At 42.4% G+C, this 23,168-nt stretch overlaps 1 protein-coding gene across 1 annotated transcript; it reads right to left on the minus strand.

The window, feature by feature from the left end:
* Positions 1–15,733: 15,733 nt before the first annotated feature.
* ZBTB2 (zinc finger and BTB domain containing 2) lies at positions 15,734–21,184 on the minus strand. Its single transcript, XM_008934702.3, has 2 exons — positions 20,465–21,184; positions 15,734–18,757 (listed from the first exon to the last, which is right to left on the minus strand). Exons 1-2 carry the CDS (start codon positions 20,668–20,670, stop codon positions 17,395–17,397), a joined length of 1,569 nt encoding a protein of 522 aa, XP_008932950.1. The 5' UTR covers positions 20,671–21,184; the 3' UTR covers positions 15,734–17,394.
* Positions 21,185–23,168: the final 1,984 nt, after the last annotated feature.

Raw genomic sequence — 23,168 nt, forward strand, 5'->3', positions numbered from 1 at the left:
ATGTATGGGGTTTCCAAATTTGAATTTGTGTTTTTAAGGTAGATTTTCATTGAATAAATAAAATGCAACTGCAAATTTGTTCTAACCTGTGTATGTGGTGTGTTTTTTTTTAGCTTTCTTAGTTTAAATTATTTTCTGATGGTTGCTTCGTCTTCAGAAAGTTAGATTTGTTCCTGACAATTAATTTGTTGTTGACCGACATTCAGCTTTTGATTGGAATTAAAGGAACTAATTACAGAATTAAATTACAATTTGGCTCTAAATTTCTATAAAATGTGCATCCTTCAGAAGAAGTAATAAGGTACTTAAGAATTGACTGAAGAGTAAAAAGACCTTCCATTAAATGCAAGATAGGTAACAGTATTCAGTGAGCCAGATTATGAAATCATATGCCTTGCTGGTGCGACTAAAGTATAAAAAAACTCCAGCAAAGTAACAACATAAATGTCCACAGAAAGTTTTTCACAGATTAGTAGAGTAAGGATTTTGGACCCATAACTGGTATCTTCTAAGCTTCCCCTCTTCTGCTTAGCCTCATGGCACCAAAAATCTGGACGTGCTGGTTATTCATGTTCACAGACCTTGGACTTCAGACATGAAGTTTTTCCAGTTCTGTATGTTCTGTGGCTGAGAATGATTGGCAGCATTTGTATCTCAGAAGACTTGCATAGATTCACACCTGAATTAATTTTGTAATAGTTTGTTCCTTCCTATCTCAGCTAAGATGCGAAATCCAGTATCTGCAAATATTTAGCTACACTGGTCACAGCAAACACAGGGATGTTGGGACACTGCAGGATGCCTGTCCCTCTTCTTGTTTTTGCACTGTGTCAGGGAGCTCACACTGCAAGTGACTGATACCACTGTCCAACTCTGGCATCTGGAGGTACAGATCAAACCAGCTTTTCCCACCAGACTTTGTGGTCAAGGTGTACACAGCCTCTGCTGGTCCTGCAAGGTTTATGCATTTGTACTGTGCTGTTACTGGTTAGTATGAAATCCCTAAACAGGCATCTAACTAGGGATTGGAGTCCAAGCCTTTTGCATCTCAGGGAGGTTTGTGTGCTGTTTTCTCTTTTGCAGGGCTGTTTTATTGGCAGTAGCTCAAGTATCCTGCCTGTTAGCTCAAGCTATGGAAGCGGATCCCATGCAATTCAGAGCATATGGGAGGCAGCTGTGCTCGCTGAGGAACCTGCACAGCTTGGATACAAGCAAGTGCCTGGGGATGGGCAGGCGGCTTGCCAAAAGCTGAGAGGATTCCTGAGATGATCATGTCTGGATGCTGAGCGCTGGATGTTTGACATTCATGCCGCCACATGGGAGGGGAGCAGGCCTGAGGAGGCTGAGGCCCTGCAAGGAAGGATGTGGCTTGGAATGAGGAGCAATGTGAAACAGAAGGCCAGTAGAATTGGTGGCGTGGGGTTTGGAGTCATAATTTTGAGTGGGTGAATGAGATGTCTTAAAGGAGGATGACTCTTATCTCTGTGAACATTTTAAGATGCTGCTAACAAGATGGAAGCTTAGCAACCACAATGCTAATACCTGACTTGGAGCTGATGTCATCTCTAGTTGGACACTAAATTTAGTCTTTACAAAAGTAAGAATGAAAGATGGAGGTCCAGTAAAGGCCTCTGTCTGTTCTGCTCCAACGTCCTCTTGAGAAAATACTATCAACTCCTTAAAACAGGAATAACAGTTTCAAGAAGCATATCTTCTTCCTCCTTGAAAATGTCATCCATTTCCAGAGGTTGAAAAGGTCACATAATCATAGAATCATTTGGATTGAAAGGGACTTTAAAGATCATCTGGTTCCAACCACCCTGCAATGGGCAGGGCAAGGATTGATGATATGATGAAATGAGGGAAGCAAAAGTCTGATATGCCATGGGAACTCTACCCTGAGGACAGTTTCTGTGGCAGCTTGACCCTGTCCTCATGATCTGCTCTACAGATATGTCTCTGTCCCTCCTACAAAGGCACCAGACTAGGAAGGATAACCAACACAATGCTTTTTCTTCTAAGCAGCTAGACAAGAGGGAATTGTAAAAAGTTGCAGGGCATTTAGAAGCCAGCTGCTGTTCTGGAAGGCAGACATCCCAGGAAGCAGCCCCGCAGAAATCCCTGCCTCTTCCCCAGTGCAACTGTCCCCTTGGGGGGGTCTTCTATTCCCTTCAGCCTTGCAGTACTATGGCTTCTTCTCCCCTGCACGAGCTCTGTCTCTGCTTTGTAAGCAGGTTCCTTGTACTTCCAAATTAATTTCTGGGAGATGTTCAGCAGACAGTCCTAGGGTCAGCGTGACAGTGGTGCCTGTCATTTCCCATAAAAACACCTCTATGAAGTGAAAAACCTGACACACAACTGCTTGTACTAACACATCTCCCTTCCACCATTCCAGGGGTAGCCAGGACGCTAACAAACAAAAAGAAAGAGAAAAGTGATGCTCAGCCAGTATTTGAGGGTAGTGCATGCCCAGAGCCCCAGAATGCCCAGGCTCTGGGCAACACAGGGTCCCGTGCTTCCCCCTCTCCCTACAGCAGTGGGAGCGACTGTAAGTGTTGCACACTTGTGCATCTGCCCCCCCCCGGCCGCCAGCTCTAGGATCACCTGTTGTGTGTGCCGAGACCCTCTGACAAGACATCAAGGGAGGAGGACAAACCTGAGGGGAGGCTGACTGTGGGATTTGAAATCCACCTGCTTTTGTAGTAGAAAAGATGACCAAAAAAGAGTAGTGTTTTCAAGGCTGGCTCCCTAGTGCAGAGGAGCCTGGAGGGTTACTTAGAGCCCAGAGGGGAGGCTGTGCTCGAGGAAGATGGGGCAAGGGGGAAACATCAGCCCAACTGTTTGAGAGAGTGCCTGGCAGGGTAGTCATCCCACAGTCCCTGTCAGCCACATGGGTATTTATTCAGAGGAAGCTTTTCTTAGCCCAAATCCATTTGGGTTTTTTCATCTCCCAGCTGGTATTTTCACTATCATTTCCTGAGCACTATTAAGAATTACGAAGACAAATATAACCTGTCTATTATGCTGCGGCCGACACAAACTCTTTCAAAATAGAATATTTACTGCATAATCTTGAAAATAGCATTATTCTCTTTGGCATTAGTCTCCCTGCTGGGGAAATGCTTTTATTGGATTTTTGCATAATCTGTTTTGATCCTACAATTGGATTCTGGTTCATACATCCTCTCTCCTCCTTAATGCCTCACAGATGCAGGGGAGGAACCTGCATCAGTATGAATGATGTGGCAAAGACCGGGCATATTGCTTACATTTCTTCATGCAATAGCATATTTAATTAAAAAACACCCAAACAACCAAAACAAACAGACAACCCCCCTAAGCCATTATTGACATCAATTGGTAGAAACAGGCTCATATTCACTATGGCAGTATATTGACTATATTGAAATTACTGTTTTGTTTTCTTTCACTCATAACAGTAGTTGCTCATGAAAAGAACAACACTTCTTTCTGTAATCATCCTTCCTGGGTATGTCTCAAGGCTCTAGACATTCCTGTTATTAGTTATTTATTTTTCCAATACAAGAGACATCATATTTTGTTTTCACTTTCCTATGAAGAGCTTGGATCTCTTGGATAGCATCAAAGCTTACAATCTAAGCTATTGAAATGATTTTGCTTAAAACTTCCCAAACTCCATTTTGAGTTTTGACTAATGCACAGGAGCACAGTGGTGATGTGCTATGGCAAAGCAACCTGCTATATTTTTATGTCGTACTGCAGAAACAAGGAACCTTGGGACATCACTGAAAAAATAATGTAACGCCTCTTGAATTTTGAGTTGTAAACTATGTAAGGTATTGATTAATTGTCCCCATTGAGAGACAAGGTACAATGAGCAGGAAAATGGCAGTGTGTCATACTGACAACAAGCAGGGAAGAAGAAGGAGGACTAGGAGCAGAGACTAACATGCATCAAGTGATGTAAGATTCCTGCTACTAAAACCAAAATGTTTGTTATGACAAACTTGGCATTAGAAAAAAATCAGAGAGGCTTCACAATCCAGAAAAAGATTTAAATGACTTGAAAAACAATGACTGCTTTTACTGAACATTAATTTGTGACTTGTTTGCAACAATGCAGATAATGCATCCACTGTGGCTTCTCAGGGATGAAGTCCTCATATGTTAATAAGAATATATTCATACATTAATGTGAACGACTGAAGTAAGAGTATCTTCACTTTAAAGATAGCTCATAGCTTTAAAGTAGCAGCAATGAACCAAAAATACTATGAAGCTAATGCTTTCCCATTCTGCTGGAGGAAAAGGGGGGTAAGAGGGTTTTTTATAATTTGCTAAAAACAAGAAACATGAAAGCATATGGTTAACTAATTATGATCTTTAAAGTGTAAAGTTTAGTGTAGCTCAGTTTTCCCCCTCATTACCTATTTTCTTAAGTAATAGAGACACCAAAACCATCTGCCTGGCTCCTACTCTAGATACAGCATACAGACCGAAGTTTAGAAGGTTATGTTTGAATTTTAAATGGGCTAGACTGAAATATTAATGATTCCTCAGCTTAGAAGAGCCTAAAATAGATTGTCAAGTGAGCAGTGCCGAGGTTAGCCTGTTTTAATGTTCTGGGAAAAAATCTACAGCTCTTTCTAATTCTGTTGTGATCTCAAAATGTAACCAAACCACAAGAACTGAGTGTCCCTAAAGTGAGAAGAAACTCTGTTTTTTAAGCGGAGAAAACTGAACAGAGAGAGTAGTACTGCTGATGCTTGAAGAATTAACATTTCTCACCCCTTCCTAAGTTGGTGCTCCAGGCTTGAGGAACAGCTGGACATTTCTGTATTTTGTGTGTGTGCACACATGTCCGTGCAGACACAGACCCTCCCTCTGGAAGGACATGCTCAGGCTCTGTCTCCTCTCTGGATCTGGGGACAGGGAACTTCAGCAGCTGCACTGAAGCCCAAATAATTGTTTCCCCTTGGCCTTGTACTTCCCTGACCCAGCTGGAACATGGCGTGCAGGGAAGTGCTGGTGTTTCCGTCCCAGTGAAGTTTCTCTGCCACTTGATTCTCAGTTCATGGGTCTCTCCTGGCATTGCTGCTGCTGATGGAGTGCGGGGGACACAAAACACCCTCTCAAAGCTTATTTCCCCTTGTATACCTGCCCCTGCCAGCCTCGGGACTCAGTGCCTTTGGGTGCTCTGCAGCCCACCGTGCAAAGGGCTCTGTTCTCTGGGGCAAGCCTGCTGTGAGACAGGGCTGCCAGACTCCCTTCTGCCCCTTTCTGTGGTTTCCCAGGGCAGCCCCTGGGTATGGGGATGCTCTCTGGGGTGTGCAGTGGCTGCCCGTGCGGAGGGCAAGGGGACAACGAGGTGGGAGGCCCGGGAGGTTGCAGTGGTGTGACTGCACCATCTAGTGCTGTTCCTGCACAGCCACCGCTGGACACACGGCCTAAAGGAGACTCAGCTGGGATTTCCTCACAAAAACAAACCAAAAGAAAAAACGACCTAGGTTGTACCTCAAACGTGAGAAGAACCATACATCTTTTATAACCCCAAAATCCAGATAAACTGATGTGTCAAAGGCAGTAAGACATTGTCTTTCCAGTTAACTTAGCTTCCATCCAGCTTAGGCAGCTGTTAAAGAGGAAAAAGCAGGACACAGCACTAGCTTCCATCAGTGATATAGATGTACAAAACACACACATGAAATAATGAGCTGCTTCAGTGGGCCCTAAAGGGAAAGCTGGTTCAGTTGTAGATCACTGCTGTATTCAGGACCACCTGAATAAAGTCAGAAAATGATAAGGCAAGAGCAGAAATAGAGCCCAGACCCACAGGAGCTGCTCACTCTGCTCCTGCTCAGCGCTGCCCTCAGGCCTGGCCAGTGCTGGGAGAAGCAACTGTGGCAAGCAGGAAGAGTGGCAACTGTGCTCGCAGGGAGGCCAGAAAGAGATCAGTTCTGCTGTGGCTGCAGGCTTACAAAAGTAACTGTTTTGTAGCTTCTGATAAGTCTGAAAGTCTTCAGGCCTCCGAGCTGGGAGTCAGGAATACACCATTTTACCCTTAAAAGCCTTTGGCAGCAGGTCCAGCAGAAGCTGGACTGCTGAGGCTCTCCTGCTTCCTGGGGTGATAGAGGGAACACCTGCAGTGTGATGTAAAGGAAGCTGAGCAGAGCACCGGAATCATTAGCCTTAGCCAAGGTTAAGTGGTAATGCCTTCCAAGAGGTTCTCCAGAGCATGTTTGCAGATATACAAGTATATACCACAAATGGTAAAAAACAGAGGAGAACCTCAAGTAAAACAAAGGTAATGGAAAATAACCTGACTGTCTCTATGCGAAAAGGAGAAAACAAAATGGGGAAACAGAAGAGCATCACTGAGCATAAGTGGTTTTGGAAAATGTACTGAGAATCAGTTAGATGTAAAGACACCACCTGTTTTACAACAATTAGCTGAATTTCCCTCATCCACTCTTCATGTTAGTACTCTGGGATCTATACCTGGAGACACTGGCTTATATATAGACAGTACGACTTAGAAAAAGTAATTATTACAGCAGAGGATTTTAGGGATGTGGTCTTATGGATACCCAAATGGCAAGTGGCAACTAACAGCAGACTATGGAGGCCTGACAGCTGCTGCCAAACCACTCATTGCCTCTGTTCTCAGTAGGGCTGATATAGTCAGTCCTCTTAATGATAGAGGTTATCTACTGATGTGAAAGAAATGTTTTTGATGACCCCAGTACCAGGGGCAGATTGGAGGAGGTTTGCTTTCATCTGGCAGGGACTTCACAATACATTCACTCGTCTATCCCAAATCTTAAACCATAGCCCTAGCATACATGTAGCTCATGCTACATTGGCTGAAGAGCTGGAAATGTTAAAATTTCCACAAGAGGTCACTGTGAGGCAGTGCATCGGGGATGCCTTAAGAGGTGGCCACTTTGTAAAACCTGTAAAGACTACAAACACTTGCTACCCCCACAATCATCTGGGGTAGAGATACCAGAAGAAGAGGAACAAGGGCCCAATCACAAATACATCTTTTGGAGAGTCAGATGGACAGGTGGGAGAAAAATATATGCTACAAGAAATCCAATAGTTACCCCTGTCCCAGAATAAGAAATTAGTTATGTGCTGTGCTTGGAACTTCAGGATCTTGGAAGGCACATATTCCAGGATTTAGCATAATAGCCTGACTACTCCATAACTTATTAGAGAACAATGCAGTCTGTGAATGGACCCCACAATATAAGAAGGCCCCTACAGGTGTTAAAGAAAACCATAAATGTGTATCAGTCACTAGTGCTCATCTACCCTATGTGGCCACTCTCGCTACAGGTCCAGGAGAGAGAGAAGGGATATTGCTGGGGACTAGAGCAATAGTGACTGCCTGGATCCATGCAACATCACATTACTTTGGGTTCCAAATCACAGCAGAAGATTACATTTGTGTAAGAATGCAGTCAGACATAACGATAAGACTATTATTAAATAATTATGAAAAGAAAAACGATTTTGAATAGGAAACCAGAGATTATGACTTTATAGGAAGATTGTGAAGCTGGCAGTGGGGTCTTGGAGAAGGCAAATACACTTCCCCTCTAATTAAGCTTTTTGAAAGTTGAAAAGAGCATGAATGTTTATTTCCATGGTAAGCATGGAGTGCCTCACTTCAGCTCACAAAGCTTTTTGCATCTCAGTGAAATGCATCAGAAAATATGATAGGTATAGTCTCTCCCTAGACCATTTTCTACACTTGCTTAAGTGAGACCTTCATTATCTCCATCTCTAAGTACTGCTTTGGGAAAGTAAGATGATCTTGAGAGAGTAAAATTGTCATTAATAAAACTTCCTCAATTCTCTTCTTTCTGTCAGATACACCGAGCGTTCACGTGCCATTTGGAGAGATGCTAGTTTTAGAGAAGAACTGGCAAGGCTGTGACAGAGCCAGAAGCTTTATCCACGAGGCTTAATTCAGGGATGTTGACAGTTGCTCTTTGAAGACCTCACCTTTTTGTCATGGTTATTAATAAGCAATGCCTTTAATGCTCAGTATAGCTACACGTGTGCTCCATGCAAAGGTCTGAACAACCAACCCAAGATCATGGCAGGTATCTCAACACGATCCCCTCACAGAGGGCAGCAGGGACTTCCCTGCCTCCTTCTCCCCTTTTGTATCAGGAAACAGGGGCAGAAAGAGGAGCATCTCCTAAGCATGCTCTCAGGTGAAAGAGAAAACTGTTCCTGAAATTATGGAAGAAAAGACAGAGAGAGAAGGGGAGAAAATCATATTCTGGTTAGTACTACAGTGCTTGAAATATTCGTTTGGTGCCACTCCAGCCGAATAGGCAGTGTCTTGTGCCTGCTCTCTCCAACCAGAGAGAGAGCAGACTTTTTGCAGGCTCCCTCTTCCTTCAGCAGCTCTTTTGCAGCCCCACTGTGGTGAGAGGCTCCCACTCTGTTTCTCTCCTAATCCTAACCCTAATCCTAATCCTTGCCCTGGTTTTGGCTGGGATAGAGTTAATTTTCTTCCTAGTAGCTGGTACAGTGCTGTTTGTTTGGATTCAGTATGAGAATAATGTTGATAACACAGATGTTTTAATTGTTGCTGAGTAGTACTTACCCTAAGTCAAAGTTTCAGTTTCCCTTGCTCTGCCAGTGAGGAGGTGCATGAGAAGCTAGGAAGGAGCATAGCCAGGACAGCTGATCTGAACTGGTCTGAGAGTGCTGGGGTTGTGGCCTTCTTGACAGGTCCAGCATGGCTACTGCACTGTGTGGCTTTGTCACCAAAGACCCTGTCAGCTGGAGAGGCAGTGTGAATCCTGGACATAACCATTGCTTCAGCAGGTGCTTGACTTTCCTGGAGTCTCTCCTGGGTTTCTGTGATTCTGAGCAATTCACCCACGTAATCTTAATACATTTCTTGTTGCAGGATGATACCAAGAAATGCACTTTCTTAGTTCCTTTACACACTGAAGAAGAATTTTGCCACTCAGATGGTAGTTTTTAAACACAAACTGAGGAACGGCCCTCATCTATAGCATTCTGCAAACTGGCACTTCTGCAAAACCACCTACATCACTTCAGCCAGAGCATTTCAGTTCTATCCAGGAGACCCCTTAAACCCTGGAGTGTTAGTACTCCTTATGCTCAGTGGCAGAGACATCAGTGTTAAGTACCACTGGCCAATGCCAGTAGTAGTAGTATCTCTGTGTTCCAGTTTTCAGAGCCATGTTTAATCGCATTCCTTGACAGCAATAGGAAATATATGTGCTCATTTCTCACATAAGAGTCACCACAGAGGTGTGGCACTGCAAGGGAGTACTGCTACTGGCAGCTATGTGACAGAGCAAATAAATCCTCTTGGCAGCAGCGGCTGCACTTTTTTCCTCTCACCGTGCAAAACCTCAGCTCCTGTAAGCACTCTGGAGGAGACCACCAGCACGGCCAGACATAGAGTAAACCATCACCTTACACTTCCTAAGCAGGAAAATGTTTTCTACGATGTTGCAACACTAGTTGACTTTCTCATGGGTCTACCAAGGACTTGTGCTGAGACACAAATACAGGTCTTGAGAACTTCTAATTTCTTCAGGGCAACTTTTCTAGAGCAGAAAACAGCTCCTTTAGGAAAAAGAAGATTGATCTATGATACTTTCTGAAGGGGAGAAAAAGCATCAATACAGCCATCATTTCCAAATTCCTAGCATGATCTTCTTTTTAAGACAGATACAAATCCCATGCTGAGAGATTTCTGCCCCTCGAGCTAATGAGAACTGAAGATGGTGCTCCCATTCTCTGGGGCAAGTACATTGCATCTGGTAGCACTTTCTTTTGCCCTGCTGGCAGGAGCACCAGACTTAAGAGAAGAACTATCATCAGAGTGCTGCTACCCCTAGGCTGGCAGAGCAGAAGCCATGTGTTCTCAATTCTGTTGGTGACAGACACTGAAAGGCAGAAGTTCTTGCTTCCACCCTTGCTGTAAGATGGGGGCATGGACAGCACAGAACCATAGAATCATTTAGGTTGAAACTGTTTTACTTGAAAGCTGCCCAATTGACATACCTGCCTTGCACAGCTATTGCAGAAACCTCTGCAATGTCAAAATCCTCTATAGATGTAAAATATCTCTGTGTTACATCTGTGCCTTGGAGATTTCCACTCTTTTAAGAGGAAACGATTAATATAATGTAAAAAATCCTGAACCTAAACAAAAAAACCCAACCCCCACCCCCAAACAGGAAAGGTGGTGTCCTTAGAGGCATGGTCACAGCTTCACAGTTTAGGTGGCTGCTTCCTGAGTAACTTCTCAGTTGTCTTTCAGACTCTCCCCATTTAGTCTGAGCTGCTGTTTCACCACATGTTAGCTCTCCACTCTGCATGGCACAGCTCTGCATGCAGATGAAAGCTGATCCAGATTTCAGCTGATTTCTTCTGCTGATTTTTGCTTTTGTTCCTCTTGCAGCAGATGGAACTCAGACAAGACAAGTGACATCGTGGCCCTTTGCTCTGGGACACTTCCTATATGACAGGAGAGTGATGCAACAGTCACACCCCTCAAGTCATGCCTGTGTTATGTTTTTTTAAAATTAATATCATACTACAGCTTTGTTGAAAAAGAGTAAGAAAGGCATGAATATTTTGAACTTTAATAAACTTGGTGAACAAGAATGAAGTTTCTCTGAATGTTCTTTTTCAGTTCTTGTAGACAAACCAGGACTTGTCCTGGGTCTCTTTCTGTTATCAATATTGCCAAAGATGTCTCAAAATGAAAAAAAAAAAAAAATTCTGCATAAGAATGCAATATCAAAGAGTGTTATTATTATTATTATTATTGAACAACTAGGAGGACCATGCCTGTGTGTGGAGAGCTGTGTGCCAGCAACTGGAGTGGTGCTGGTTGAGTGATATGGCATCACCTTCCTTTCCTCATTAGCTGCAAATCACATGCTTTGAGTGACTATTTTCCTTTACATCCTTCAAGTACTGCTGTTGGGGTGGAAGGACCTGACCCTGTGTGTGTGTGTGTAGCCCTCCCCATTTTCCAGACTTTACTCTTTTGTAGGACAACCAGGAAAGACCTGCTCCTGCTGGAATGGGAATCTCATGCTGACAGTTTAACACCAAAAGAAAGGTTGTAACCAGTGTCCCTATTCAGGGCTGCCTAAAAGCCTGCACTTGTCCTCATCTAGGGTGGCATGAGCAGTGGCTGAGTAACAATGTTCCCATGAAATCCACCCAATTTGAAGTCAGTTGCTTCTGGGAGGAAATGGTCTTGGTCAGTTCTAAATGGCAGATGTGACAGTGTAATATACATAAATAAATATAAATAAATAAACATATAATAGAATATAAAATTTAATAAAATTTTAAATTGCATATTTTCTTTTCAGTGAAGATGTGAAAAGGTACCCCTTTTCTACCTGCCCCTGCCAGCCTTGGGACTTGGTGCCTTTGGGTGCTCTGCAGCCCACCGTGCAAAGGGCTCTGTTCTCTGGGGCAAGCCTGCTGTGAGACAGGGCTGCCAGACTCCCTTCTGCCCCTTTCTGTGGCTTCCCAGGGCAGCCCCTGGGTATGGGGATGCTCTCTGGGGTGTGCAGTGGCTGCCCCTGTGGAGGGCAAGGGGACAACGAGGTGGGAGGCCCGGGAGGTTGCAGTGGTGTGACTGCACCATCTAGTGCTGTCCCTGCACAGCCACCGCTGGACACACGGCCATTAATGGGCAATAACGAGCTGCTTCAGCGGGCTCTGCGGGGAAAATGCAGGTTTGGTTCTAGATCGCTGCTGCATTCAGGGCCAGCCTGAATCAAGTCAGGAAATGATAAGGCAAGAGCAGAAGTAGGGCCCAGACCCAGAGGAGCTGCTCACTCAGCTCCTGCTCAGCCCTGCCCTAAGGCACAGCCCCACCAAGGCCTGGCCTGTGCTGGGAGAAGGGCCTGACAGGGAGAGCGGCATCTGTGCTGGTACTGAGGCCAGAAAGAGATCAGGTCTGCTGAGCCTGCAGCCTTGAAAAAGTAACTGTTTGGTAGCTTCTGATAAGTCTGAAAGGCTTCAGAGCAAACTGCAACAAGGCACAGGGAAGGTGTAATTAGACGAGGTTTCCGAGCTGGGAGGCAGGAGTACATGTTTACCCCCAAAGCCTTTGGCAGCAGGTCCAGCAGAAGCTGGGCTGCTGAGGCTCTCCTGCTTCCTGGAGTAATAGAGGGGACACCTGCAGCGTGATGGAAAGGAAGGATAAGCACCCTCTGTTGCTCATAAGCATGCGGGTTAGTAATTTTCTGAGTTAATGACTATGTGAACTGCTGAAGCAGTACATTAGAGAATTGAAAGATCAGACTAGTTTATCAAAAAAGGATTGAGCCCTGGTTTGATTTTCACCTAATAAGGTCACGAAGTAAAGTTTGACTGACAGAGTACATTGCCCTGTGAATTTAAGAGACCCAAATGAACCCTAGCAATCCATAAAATAGTTCACTGCTGAAACTAGAATTACACAATACAGTAGTAACAAACTAGAAAATGCTTTAACCGTGTGGTTGAGAGATTAAGGATCACTGTAGAAGGCAACATGGATTTATCAGGAAGTTCTTTTAGAAAGTGTGGGAGCTGCTCCAAAATGGGACCTGACACAGTCAATAGATTGGAGACAGTCTCTGGATCTATGCTGATGCATGCTGCAGTGGTGGGTACCTCCTGCACACTCCACAGAGCAGTACAGTAAGTGAACTTCTGTGTTAATGTGCATTTTGTGACTCTGCTTCTCTCTTCTCTGAGTAGATTGCCTAAGGTTCCAGGAAAGCTTCAGTTTTGGCCCAAGCAATCAGCATGGATTGAACTAGAGGAGTCCTGCTGGCAGTTCCTTTGGCACAAGGGCTACAACACAGGCACTGCAAAGAGTGACAACAGTCACTGACAGCTGCTCCAAGCTCTGCATCTTGGCACATGTGACCTGTTCAAACACACAGACACCATGGCAGCAAGGCTGTACTGCAGAGGAAGTTGTGTTTTGTGGTTTTGGTTAAATTTCATCAATATCTGTCCTTTTTAATGGCAAGCTTGAAAGAAACCCATATTTAAGGACAGTCAGTTTCCCTTACTTCTAGAGAGGATCACAGATCATTTGGCAAATACACATTACTGAAGGGTGCTGAAAAAGACTTTTACCTTTTCCTGTTTTGTTCTCCTATTCTTTTTGTTTTGGGATTTTTTTGTTTGTTTGTTTTATTTTGTTTCTATTCAGTGACCTGAATACTCCTACTTCATAGCTATGAAGTATCTTGCCACATGAAAACATTTGTTGACTTTTAAGAAGCACTAAATAAGAGAGTCAATGACAGAATTCCAAAATTAACTCTTTCCTTATTTGTGTGTAAAGATTAAAAGGTGTGGAAATACAATCAAGGAAAATTACTTTAACGGTTAAGAATGAATCAATTTGACCTTCGACTGCTTGGGCTGAAGACATCTAAAGAACTATATTACTCTCCAAAAACGTAAAGTACCCAAACAAGGTAATCCTGTTGTTAAGCAGATTGAGAAAAAAAACTGCAAGGGATTGTGATGCCACCGGGCACCATAGCACCTGCTCTTGTCTAACCAGGTTTCCTTTAATTAATGTAAAAAATTTTGCAATGTCAAAGAAGTTATTTAAAGCTAACAGAAAGAAATTTATTTTTTTCCCTCTTGCAACTGACCATGTTTTGTGACTGAGGCTGTTATTTTATGGGATTTGGAGCTCAAGAGCCAGCCAGCAGATTTTCTAAACATCAAGACAGCAACTGAAGGCCCTGCAGTGTAAATGGGAGCACAATTCTAAGTATTCAATGTTTGTAACACTAGCATCTTCTAATAAATTCTTCCCCTGCAGAAGTAGAATGATTATCAGACCAGGGATCAAGAAGATACTTGACACAAAAATATTGATTGCAACAGACTGTAAACTTCACTTTCAGAAGTGATAATCCTCTGTTCTTTCTACAGAGCAGATAGATTTGTGTTTGGTACTTCTGAAGTCGAGGCAGAGGTGTTTTGTCAAGTGACATGCCTAGGAAATTAACTTCGAAGGTACTCCTTTGGAAAAAAATGGGGCTGAAGTTCAAGCCCACAGCCTTGAATGATGGCAGATTTTCACCAGACTTCCTAGCAGTTGCTTCCAAGCTGTCTGGTTTCATTGGTAGAAAATTCACAACTTCAGCAGGTGAGCAAGACTGAATGAGTAACAAGCAAGTCAGTCACAAATTTCTGAGTCAAACGCTGAAAGATAAACCCTCTAAGAAGTTATCTCTAACTGTAACAATAATTCAGAGCATTTTAACACAGAAGCTTGAACTGTAATTGTGCTGTAATTATGCAGACTCTTGATGCAAATGTTATAACCAGAATATACTGTTCCTGATTTGTTGTAGAGGAACAAAACTGCTTGAGCAGTTGAAAGGTAATGACTTAAACATCACTACAGAGCATCAGACAATAAAGGGTACTTAAAATAAACCATTATCATAGCTGAACACATATTAAAACAGTCTCTTTATTGTGATTATTTTTTCTTTTTACCCGACAGTGTTATTTCTTAAGAATAAATATTAACAGGTGAAAGTATCTCTGCTGGGCCTGCAAATTCACGTTCCTTGCAGCAGTACTGTCATAACCAACTATTTCGCTGGCTTCTTGTTCCCTGCCCTACCCTGCTCCTTCTTTCTGGGCAGTACATCAGCTGCAAGGCCACCCTGCCCACCAGATGAGGGACCTGCCCAAGCGGGAGTCACCACTTCCAACCCTCTACATCCTGGATGTTGCCAGCAGCCACCCTGGCTTCAGTAACCCTCTTCCCTGTTCATCTCTGCCATTTCACAATCCATTAGTTGCTCAAAACCTTCAGCAGAGCTAAAATAGGGAAGATATTTGACAGAAAAATAGCATTTTTAAAGACTAGTTGTTTTTCACTTGAGCCCATTCAACATGCAATGATCTCCAAACAGTGGACAAGGAGCGATAAGAGCAGGAATAAGGTAAGGGGCTGATGAATGTCTCACAAAAAATGGTGTAGCCACGAGAGAACCAGCCACCTGGGGAGCTGAGCTAAACTCTTGTACTCTGCCATGGGGCAGAGCTAGAGCTCTGGGGAAAATAAAAAAAAAAGGAGAAAAAAAAAAAAGAACATCTGATTAAGCAGTAACTAGCAGCTAAGGTGGCAGCACCTTGAGCAGCTGCAGCCATTTTGGAAATGAACTTGTCACTAGCCCCTAAACCACAGACACCTCAAAAGCTGACCTTACCCTGAATTAGGAAGTATTCTTCTGTTTTTCTGCTCTGAGAGCATTTCAGACCAAGTAGGATGAAATAAAAAATGTTTTTGAAGAACGTATATTGGTAGATGAAGATCCTAAAAAAGTTTTAAAATGGGCAACTCTAAAATAACTCTATAAAATGTTATTTTTTTACTTAAAAACACTTCCATACTTTAAAGCAAAATCAATTGATTTTAAATCTGTTATTCTAATACAAGGGAGATAATAAAATCAATACCACTTTCTTTACGATAGTTGTCACGTTATAATAAACTGGAAAAAATCTAGTATGTAGTGACTTTTTGCGCTAAATCCACTGTTTTAAGTTTTAGCAAGCTATTTGTTCATCTGTAGGATGATAAACAGAATACATCACCTGGCTTTTAAACCAATTCAGCAAGAGCTCATCCAGGAAGACTGAAAACCAACAACCTTCCACCTTCAACTCAATAAATCATATCCCATTTAATTCAGTTTTTATTCAATGAAATAATGTATAAAAACTTACAAATCTGAGAACTTAACTATACACAAAAAGATGATATTCAGTTTAAACATATACACAGAGAAGAGCTGTGGTTTGTGACTTGCCCTCTCCCACCCCTCCCCCCAAAACACACACTGTCTCCATTTATGACGGGGCACTTTTTCTGTCCACTTACACCTTCTGTTGGCCCAGTAATTGCTCGGTGGGCTTCACTGCTGCCGTCAGTGTAGGTTTTTAGGCTACCAGCAAAAAAATCTGGGCATCTATTTGAAATAATAAAAAAATCAACAACTTGATTTTTAACACAAAGATGCAGTGCGACCATCAGCAGTAACCAAAACTACAGAAGTCATCCTCTCACTTTTTGCAGACTTTGTCTTGGCTTTCAAAATAACAGGGCTCTCACAATTTGCCAGCCAGCACTACAGATTCACTTTAAAACAACCATGATCACCTGTTGCTAGAACACTCTTTTTTCTCCCTCTTAACTCATGCCATTAGACCAAATGAAATCATGGACACTCCTTGCCAGAGCAAGGGAATAAAGCTTTTCTTTCTCCTTTCATCCAGAATGACTCAAACCTATAGCTAACAACACATGCATGTGCTGCACTAATGATGGTGCAGTGCTCACCAGTATGTCACCTCTCTAGTTTCCTTGGTAGCTTGGGTGACAACACTTACTTATTAGCTTCTCTTCAACAGGTCAATAAAAATGCACACAGCCCAGGACGTTTTAAATTTGATTAAAACTAACCTGTGCAATGACTAGTTTTACCAAATGACTAAAAGACATTCCAGGCTGAATCTGAGAGTAGGTGGCCAGTTACTTAAAAAGGATGTGTGCATTTATTTACCTGTACCAAATATACACACGAACACTTTATATATATATGTATATGTATATATCTTTACACATACACAGTATTTATATATATAAAGATTGCCATCACATTACTATTATAGCTACTTAAGTCAAAATTTGGCTAAGCAGCTGCTTTGCTTGGCTCCAAAACAGATACCCAAAGGCATACTTGAGGGAAAATGTATGGCTAAAAGAAACCCAACTCCTTCAGCTCTTTTTAACTCAATGAACAGAGACTTTTGCTCTCCTTGAGAAAAGTTCTGAGGGCTTTAGGTTATAACCGTAATCAACTTGCATGTGGACTTGTAAAAAGCACGGTGTTTATTTTGCCAGATCTCAAAATGCCTTCTACCAGGGAAACTAAAATACATATATCCTTCACTTACCAAACTGATAACTCTGTTTCTCGTTACAGTCATCACTGTATCTAAATACACTTTTAAGCAATCTAAATTTAATTTAAAATCTATGAAATTTGGATTAACTAATACTATCAACATAGTTAGCTGGATTATTTTTCACATGTTCCTTTGTATTAAAATCAATTTCGTTGTGGTTTGATGCAAGAGCTTTTTGTTTGTTTTGGTGGGAGAGGCAAAGTCCAATTTCCTAATGCGCCAGTACAGTTCTGGTTGCTGAAGACAAAGGGTGGGAAGGATGTTGGTGGAAAAGATGGAAGGGGTAAGTGAGGTAAGAGGTAAGGGAAGGAAAAAATCGATTTAATAAAAAATGAGTAAAGAAACTTTAAAAAATTGATATAGGTTTCACATTCAGTCTAACAACACTGCTTCTTGCTCCTTTTTGATGGAGGCTAACACTGCGTTATCAGTCTCTGTGGCTTCTGTGTCCCCACCACCTAGCAGAATGGAGCGATCTTCTTCTAGTGTAAAGACAGAGTTTTGATTTTGGCACGAATGCTTGACTACTTCATTGGGAGTTGAAAACGTTTTGTCACACAAGTTACATTTGTAGGGCTTGTTGGTCTGTACTAACATGTTGTCCATTTGACTGCCTTCCTCAAAGGTACAGAGTTCCAGAGTCTGTTTATCCACCATCGTGTACGTGTCCATGCTCTGGTTTAGGCACACGTGTCTGGCAGCCTGGTTAGCTCTACAAAAGCTTTTGTCACAAGTGCTACACTTGAAGGGCTTGCCTGTGTGTATGTACATGTGCTCCCTCCAGTGGCTTTTCTGAATAAATTTGCGACCACAGATGGAACACTCGTATTTCCGTCTCTTTACCTCCCTCTCTTGATCTGCCTGCTCCAAGTTGTCAATGTCTGCGATATCAGAGGGGGGAGGTGTCTCTGACTGCTGCTGCCCATCAATTATTGGGGAGTCTGAGATCTGCTGCAACTCGCTGTCACTAATCATCCCTGCTTCAGGCACTTCCATTGCATCTTTATCAGCTGTGTTGTTACAGAGAGACAAAGAAATATTACTTTCTCCCTGCTGGCTAGATGTGAAGGGAACTCCCGTGTGGATTTGCAGGTGCTCACGCAAACTGCTTCGTAAATTGAACCGGCGACCACAGAGGTGACAGGCATAGTATTTTGGGAAGCTTCCGTTCCTTTTCATAATGCTTGGCTTGACATGTGCTATTGTGAGTGAGGCAGGCTGTTCATCTGAAGAAGATGCTTCCATGTTGGCCTCTTCTCCTGCAGGTGAATTATTACCAGCAGCAGATACCAATTCTGGAGATAAAGAAGATGGCAATGGGTCAGAAGTGGACATATTTGTCCGGGTCACTTGTGGCAGAGTTGTGGCTAACTGCGAGAGCTGTGAGCTTTCAGAAACCTGCTCTTGGTTCATCCGCGATGTCTGTGGCCTTGGTTCTCGCCCGAGTTTGTCAGCCGCTGATGTAACCTTAGTGGGATGTCTTATCTGGTGATCTGCAATCTGAATGCCATATAATGAAGATGCTAATGGAAAAACTTGATCCGGGTGAGAAAAAGTTCCCTGACTTGCAAGGCTGGCCTCTTGAATTAGTGGATATGCATGCAGAAACTTTATTCCCTGTTCTAGTCGAACTGGGTCAATGAGTTGTGGTGCCATCTTCCCAGTGTACATCAAATGCAAGAGATAACTGAAGATATCTGGCTGTATGTCAGTTGCTTTCAAACGGACACATTCACTGAAAGATGAAACAAATATATATTAGAGAAATGCTTTAATGTAAAAAAGCTAATCTTATTGGCCACTTGGAAGATGACTTGTTGCCTCAATGAAAAGACAAAGCTGTCCCATTGCGATCCGCACCCTTCTAAATTGCTGTTATGTTATAGATGTGTTGTCACATATTAATATACTCTATAAATTGCAAAGCCATTTTTCCCCTTTTCTTGGTTGGATTCAAACACATCTGTAGCTAGATGAAAACCTGCTAGCACTGGACTATAAATTCACAGTTCATTAAACTTTTCTCAGTACTCAGTACTTTTCTCCCTGAAAACATCTAAAAATTATCTGGCACTTGCCCGTTTGCCCTCTATGTCCTATTAGGGTATATAGCTACAGTTCTGCAAGTGTGTGGTATCACCTTGTTTCAACTGCATTACAATCCAGAAACCATGCAGGACAGGGTGTGAATCCCCTGGGGGTCTGATGCAACAGGTACAGCCTGAGCACATGTAACCTGTGGAGTCCAGGCTCCTTAACCAGAAGGAAGGAACAGGAGCACTAGTGGTATGCCTGGCCAGCCTACAGCACTCAGTAAAGGGAAATGCTTTGGCTGTGATGCCTCTTCAGCCTAACAGAACTGAAACCAACATCATCCTCCAGCCGAGAGTGTGCCCAGTGCATCGACCTTTATGATGCTCTGGGACTGAAACACCCACCATGCCTCTGGTGGAAGGTGTATCTCTATGCAGAAAGAGAGGTATGGCTCACAGAAGAAAGAAAATAGGGAACACCTTGGGGTTAGGTCAGTTAGCTAACAGGAGAGGAACTGGGATTCTAATTATTTTTCAGAAGTATTTGTAGCTCTTGTATTAAAAACAAGTATTAAATAAAACACAGAAATCCAGAAATGGACATGACTGCGTGCTGTGGTCTGAATGCTCTAACCACAGTGCGCTACCAAGCCGAGGAGGAAATTATAGCCAATTCTTCCATTTCTTGAGATGCACCCTTCTCGAGCCTTCTCTGTGACTGCTTTTGAATTCAGATGTATTACTCAAAAGTAAACTTTGCAATGTTGTCTTCCAAAAATAACTGTGTGCTCTTGATGGAGCATCAAGACTGATACATCTACCTGCAGAACTGTTTCAGAAGTGCAAATGCACTTCTGTCCTAGAAGTTTTGAGATAGTTCAAATAGTTGGAAAAAAAAAAGAAAAACCTTTAAAACACTTTGGTTATCTTTTCAAGGTCCTCAATGTAAGGCTCTGGTACAACCACCCCCCCAAAACAACACCAAAACACAGAAAGGAAAGTAACACAAACCCCATTATTTTCCACCACTATGTAGTAATTGACTTTGATAAACTGCAAAAAAAATAAAGTACATACACCTCTTTTTTAAGCTTATTTCTCAAAATCTCCTAGTAAATACTTATAGGGTTGTATATACTGTTATGGAAATGTCAAGAACAATGTCAAGACAGAGCAGAAGGGAGAAGGAAAGTGCAGGAGTGAAACAGGATCCTTGAAGTATTCAATTCTAGAAATCCCATGATTTTTTAAGGATAGAGAACTTGTGTCAAATTATAAAGTTAGTGCTAATGAATCACAGTTCAACTTTAGTTTGTTTTAAAGAATGTTTTCAGGTTTCAAAACGTTGATAGACTTCCTTAGCTCAGCTAACTGAACAACATTTAAACAGTGCACCTTTTTACAGTTACCTGGTTTGATGAACAAACAACATCTTGAAGTAGTTGGAGAAAGAAGCGAGGACTGATTTGTGTGCCTTGAAGTAGACATCACCAATGGCAACAGTGCAGTCACACAGGAAACCGAACTCTCTCTGAGCATTTAGTTGCTGCAGCAGAATAAGTCCATGGTTGGCCAAATCCATTTTTTTACACTCTGAAAAGAAAACGACTTTCATGTAAAACTTAGCAGTAGATGCACAGATGCAACAGTAGCTGTCTCTTAACAGATATTTTCCTCTAATATCTGTATGCCTTGCTTTAGTAACACCTCTTAATCCCAAGTTACTGTATAAAAGATATTTTACACATAGGCAATGATCACTGTTTCACGATGGGCAATGCGATTCACAAAGGTGCAAGTGATTTGCCAGGGTTAAAGAGCAAAGAAGAGCCAAGATGAAAAGTTCTGAAAAGGCATGGGGTTGGGCTTGGATACAGAAATAGAAATAGCTAAGGGAGAGGAAGATATACTAATAAACAGTAAAAACACTATATTCAGTGGAAAAAATAAAGCATTTTGGTTGCCACTTGTCTGCTCAAGTAGGAAAAATAAATTTCCTTACTGATGTCAGTCACCCTCATCTCAATGGGTGTGAGAGAGACAAGAGCACAACCCAATACAAGACAAGTTAGACACTTTTAAATGATGGTTATGACCTCTCCTGGGAAATATCAGCTAAATACCTGAATCTTGCCAGAGTCAAACAATTCATTCTTGGTATCAGCAAGCTCTCTGCACTATCAATACAGAAGGGTCTTTTTACCCAACAAGTCTTTATTTATTTATTGAGACCACTACAACAGCATTTTCTAAGCAGCCTGTGTGTCATGCCCGCCTAGCAAATCAAGAAACTCAGGGGGTGAGAGGTGCAGTTCCATCCATCACTGACCATCAGCACAAGGTGGAATAACTAACAGTGAAATGTGGCACTGACCTGAACCCTCCTAAACCAGGGTTTCCACAGCCCTCACCCTCCCTGGCACTTCCTTGTACCAGCTGCTGGAGGCTGCCCAAAAAGAACTATCTAAGAGCTATAAACTTTTTCTCAAGGATTCAAATTCAGCCTTGGAAGCAGAAATCAATAACTTTGGGGAAAAAAATAGCCAGGAAAACACATTAGGACAGTTGTGTATGGTTGGATGGATGAATATAGGGCTAGTAAGATCAACGAGTGGATACAAACTTAACCAAAATAAATAGAGCTTTGAGCAGAAAAAGTGAAAGTATGAAGTCATGTAGATCTGTACTTAAACACGTAAAACAGCAAAAGAAGCCAACAAAATTCCTGGTCATGTTATGCCCAGAAAAATGAAGAAGCAGAACAGAACAGAAAACAAAGAGGAGGTGAAATCAGAAGTGGATCAAAAGGTTTATAAAAAGTCTTGAGCATTTTCCCCTCCAAACTTAACAGGAAGCTATTGAAATTTTAAGTAAAAGCAGCTTGTTTCTTTTATATGGTAAGAGTATGGCTTTTTAGGAAAGAGAACAAAAGTGTATTCCACATGTATGCTTGGTCATTGAAGAAACAGGTATTTCTACTTGCTGGACAGTGAAGAATGCCCTCATATTTAAACCAATAACCAGGCTGATCAAATGCATTCCTATGCATCCACACGAGATCACAACTCATTTGAGTCAGGGCATAAGCAGAAAAAGAAATACAATATACAATACAGTTGACTATGTTCTTACAGCTAAGAGAAAAAAAAGAGTGCAGCTCTCTTAAGGTCCATATTCTTTTCCTTAAACTTTTTGGATAATTACATTTTTGTTGTACAAATGGAAGATTGTCTCCCTCTCTCCACAAGAGGGAATACTTGCTGTCAGCAATAACAAAAATCATGTTTGGTGTTACTTAATCCTGCAAGATGCCCCACACATGTAGACTTTGTGATGTTACAGAAATCACACTAGATTTTTTTTTTTGTTAGCTTCAATTTAGATTATTAATGTGTACTGTATTTCTAATTCATCAGTGCTAAGTCTGGTTTGTACTTGGACAGCAAAATTTGTCAGGCAGAGCAAACCATTGGCATGAGGGCTTCCAAGCCAGAAAGGCATTCTTTCTAGTTATTATCATTCTAAGTTTGTTTAGCTTGTAGTTTCACCCTTACCCAAACAGCAGTCACTGTGGCTGCTGAAGCCAATGCCCTTCATCACAGGTCTGAATTAATCTTTTCATGAAATGACACACGTGCACAACATTGCATTTTGAGTGTATCTGATTGATATTTAAGTGCCGTAACTGAAAGCACTAGAAGAATTACACTCTAAGAAAATCGTAAGGTAGACGACAGGAGTGAGGAAAGCGCTTTGTTCATTATAGGTATGTGTGAACTCAGGAGTTCTACCCTTAGCTAAATAAAAGTTTTATCCTCAGCTAAATAAAGGTGATTAACACCGGCAAGGCCGTATTAGTGCTGACCGGTCCAACAACTGCGCAAAACATTTGTTGTACCCTGGAACCTGGACAGTCCTTCCCTGGCCCGGCTCCGTTCTGCCACGGTTTTGGAATTACCTAATCAGTTCAACGTGGAAAGCCACGCCGGGGCGAACCCTTTCGGGAAGCGTGTGTTCATCTTGGAGACCCCGCGGGGAAAAGGGGTGGGCACGAGGCCAGGATGAGGCCGGGAAAGCGCCGGTACCGCACCGCGGGAGAAGAGGCTGGGAGCG

The sequence above is a fragment of the Manacus vitellinus genome, unplaced genomic scaffold, assembly GCF_001715985.3.
Source record: "Manacus vitellinus isolate BGI_N305 unplaced genomic scaffold, ASM171598v3 scaffold_4_pilon, whole genome shotgun sequence".
Taxonomy (NCBI): domain Eukaryota; kingdom Metazoa; phylum Chordata; class Aves; order Passeriformes; family Pipridae; genus Manacus; species Manacus vitellinus.

Bases quoted from the DNA above. Each gene is read 5' to 3' on its own strand.
- ZBTB2 (XM_008934702.3), bottom strand. From the start codon at position 20,670: ATGAAAGTCGTTTTCTTTTCAGAGTGTAAAAAAATGGATTTGGCCAAC. The intron at 18,758-20,464 runs GTAACTGTAAAA...TTCATCTTTCAG, and splicing joins TTGTTTGTTCATCAAACCAG to TGAATGTGTCCGTTTGAAAG.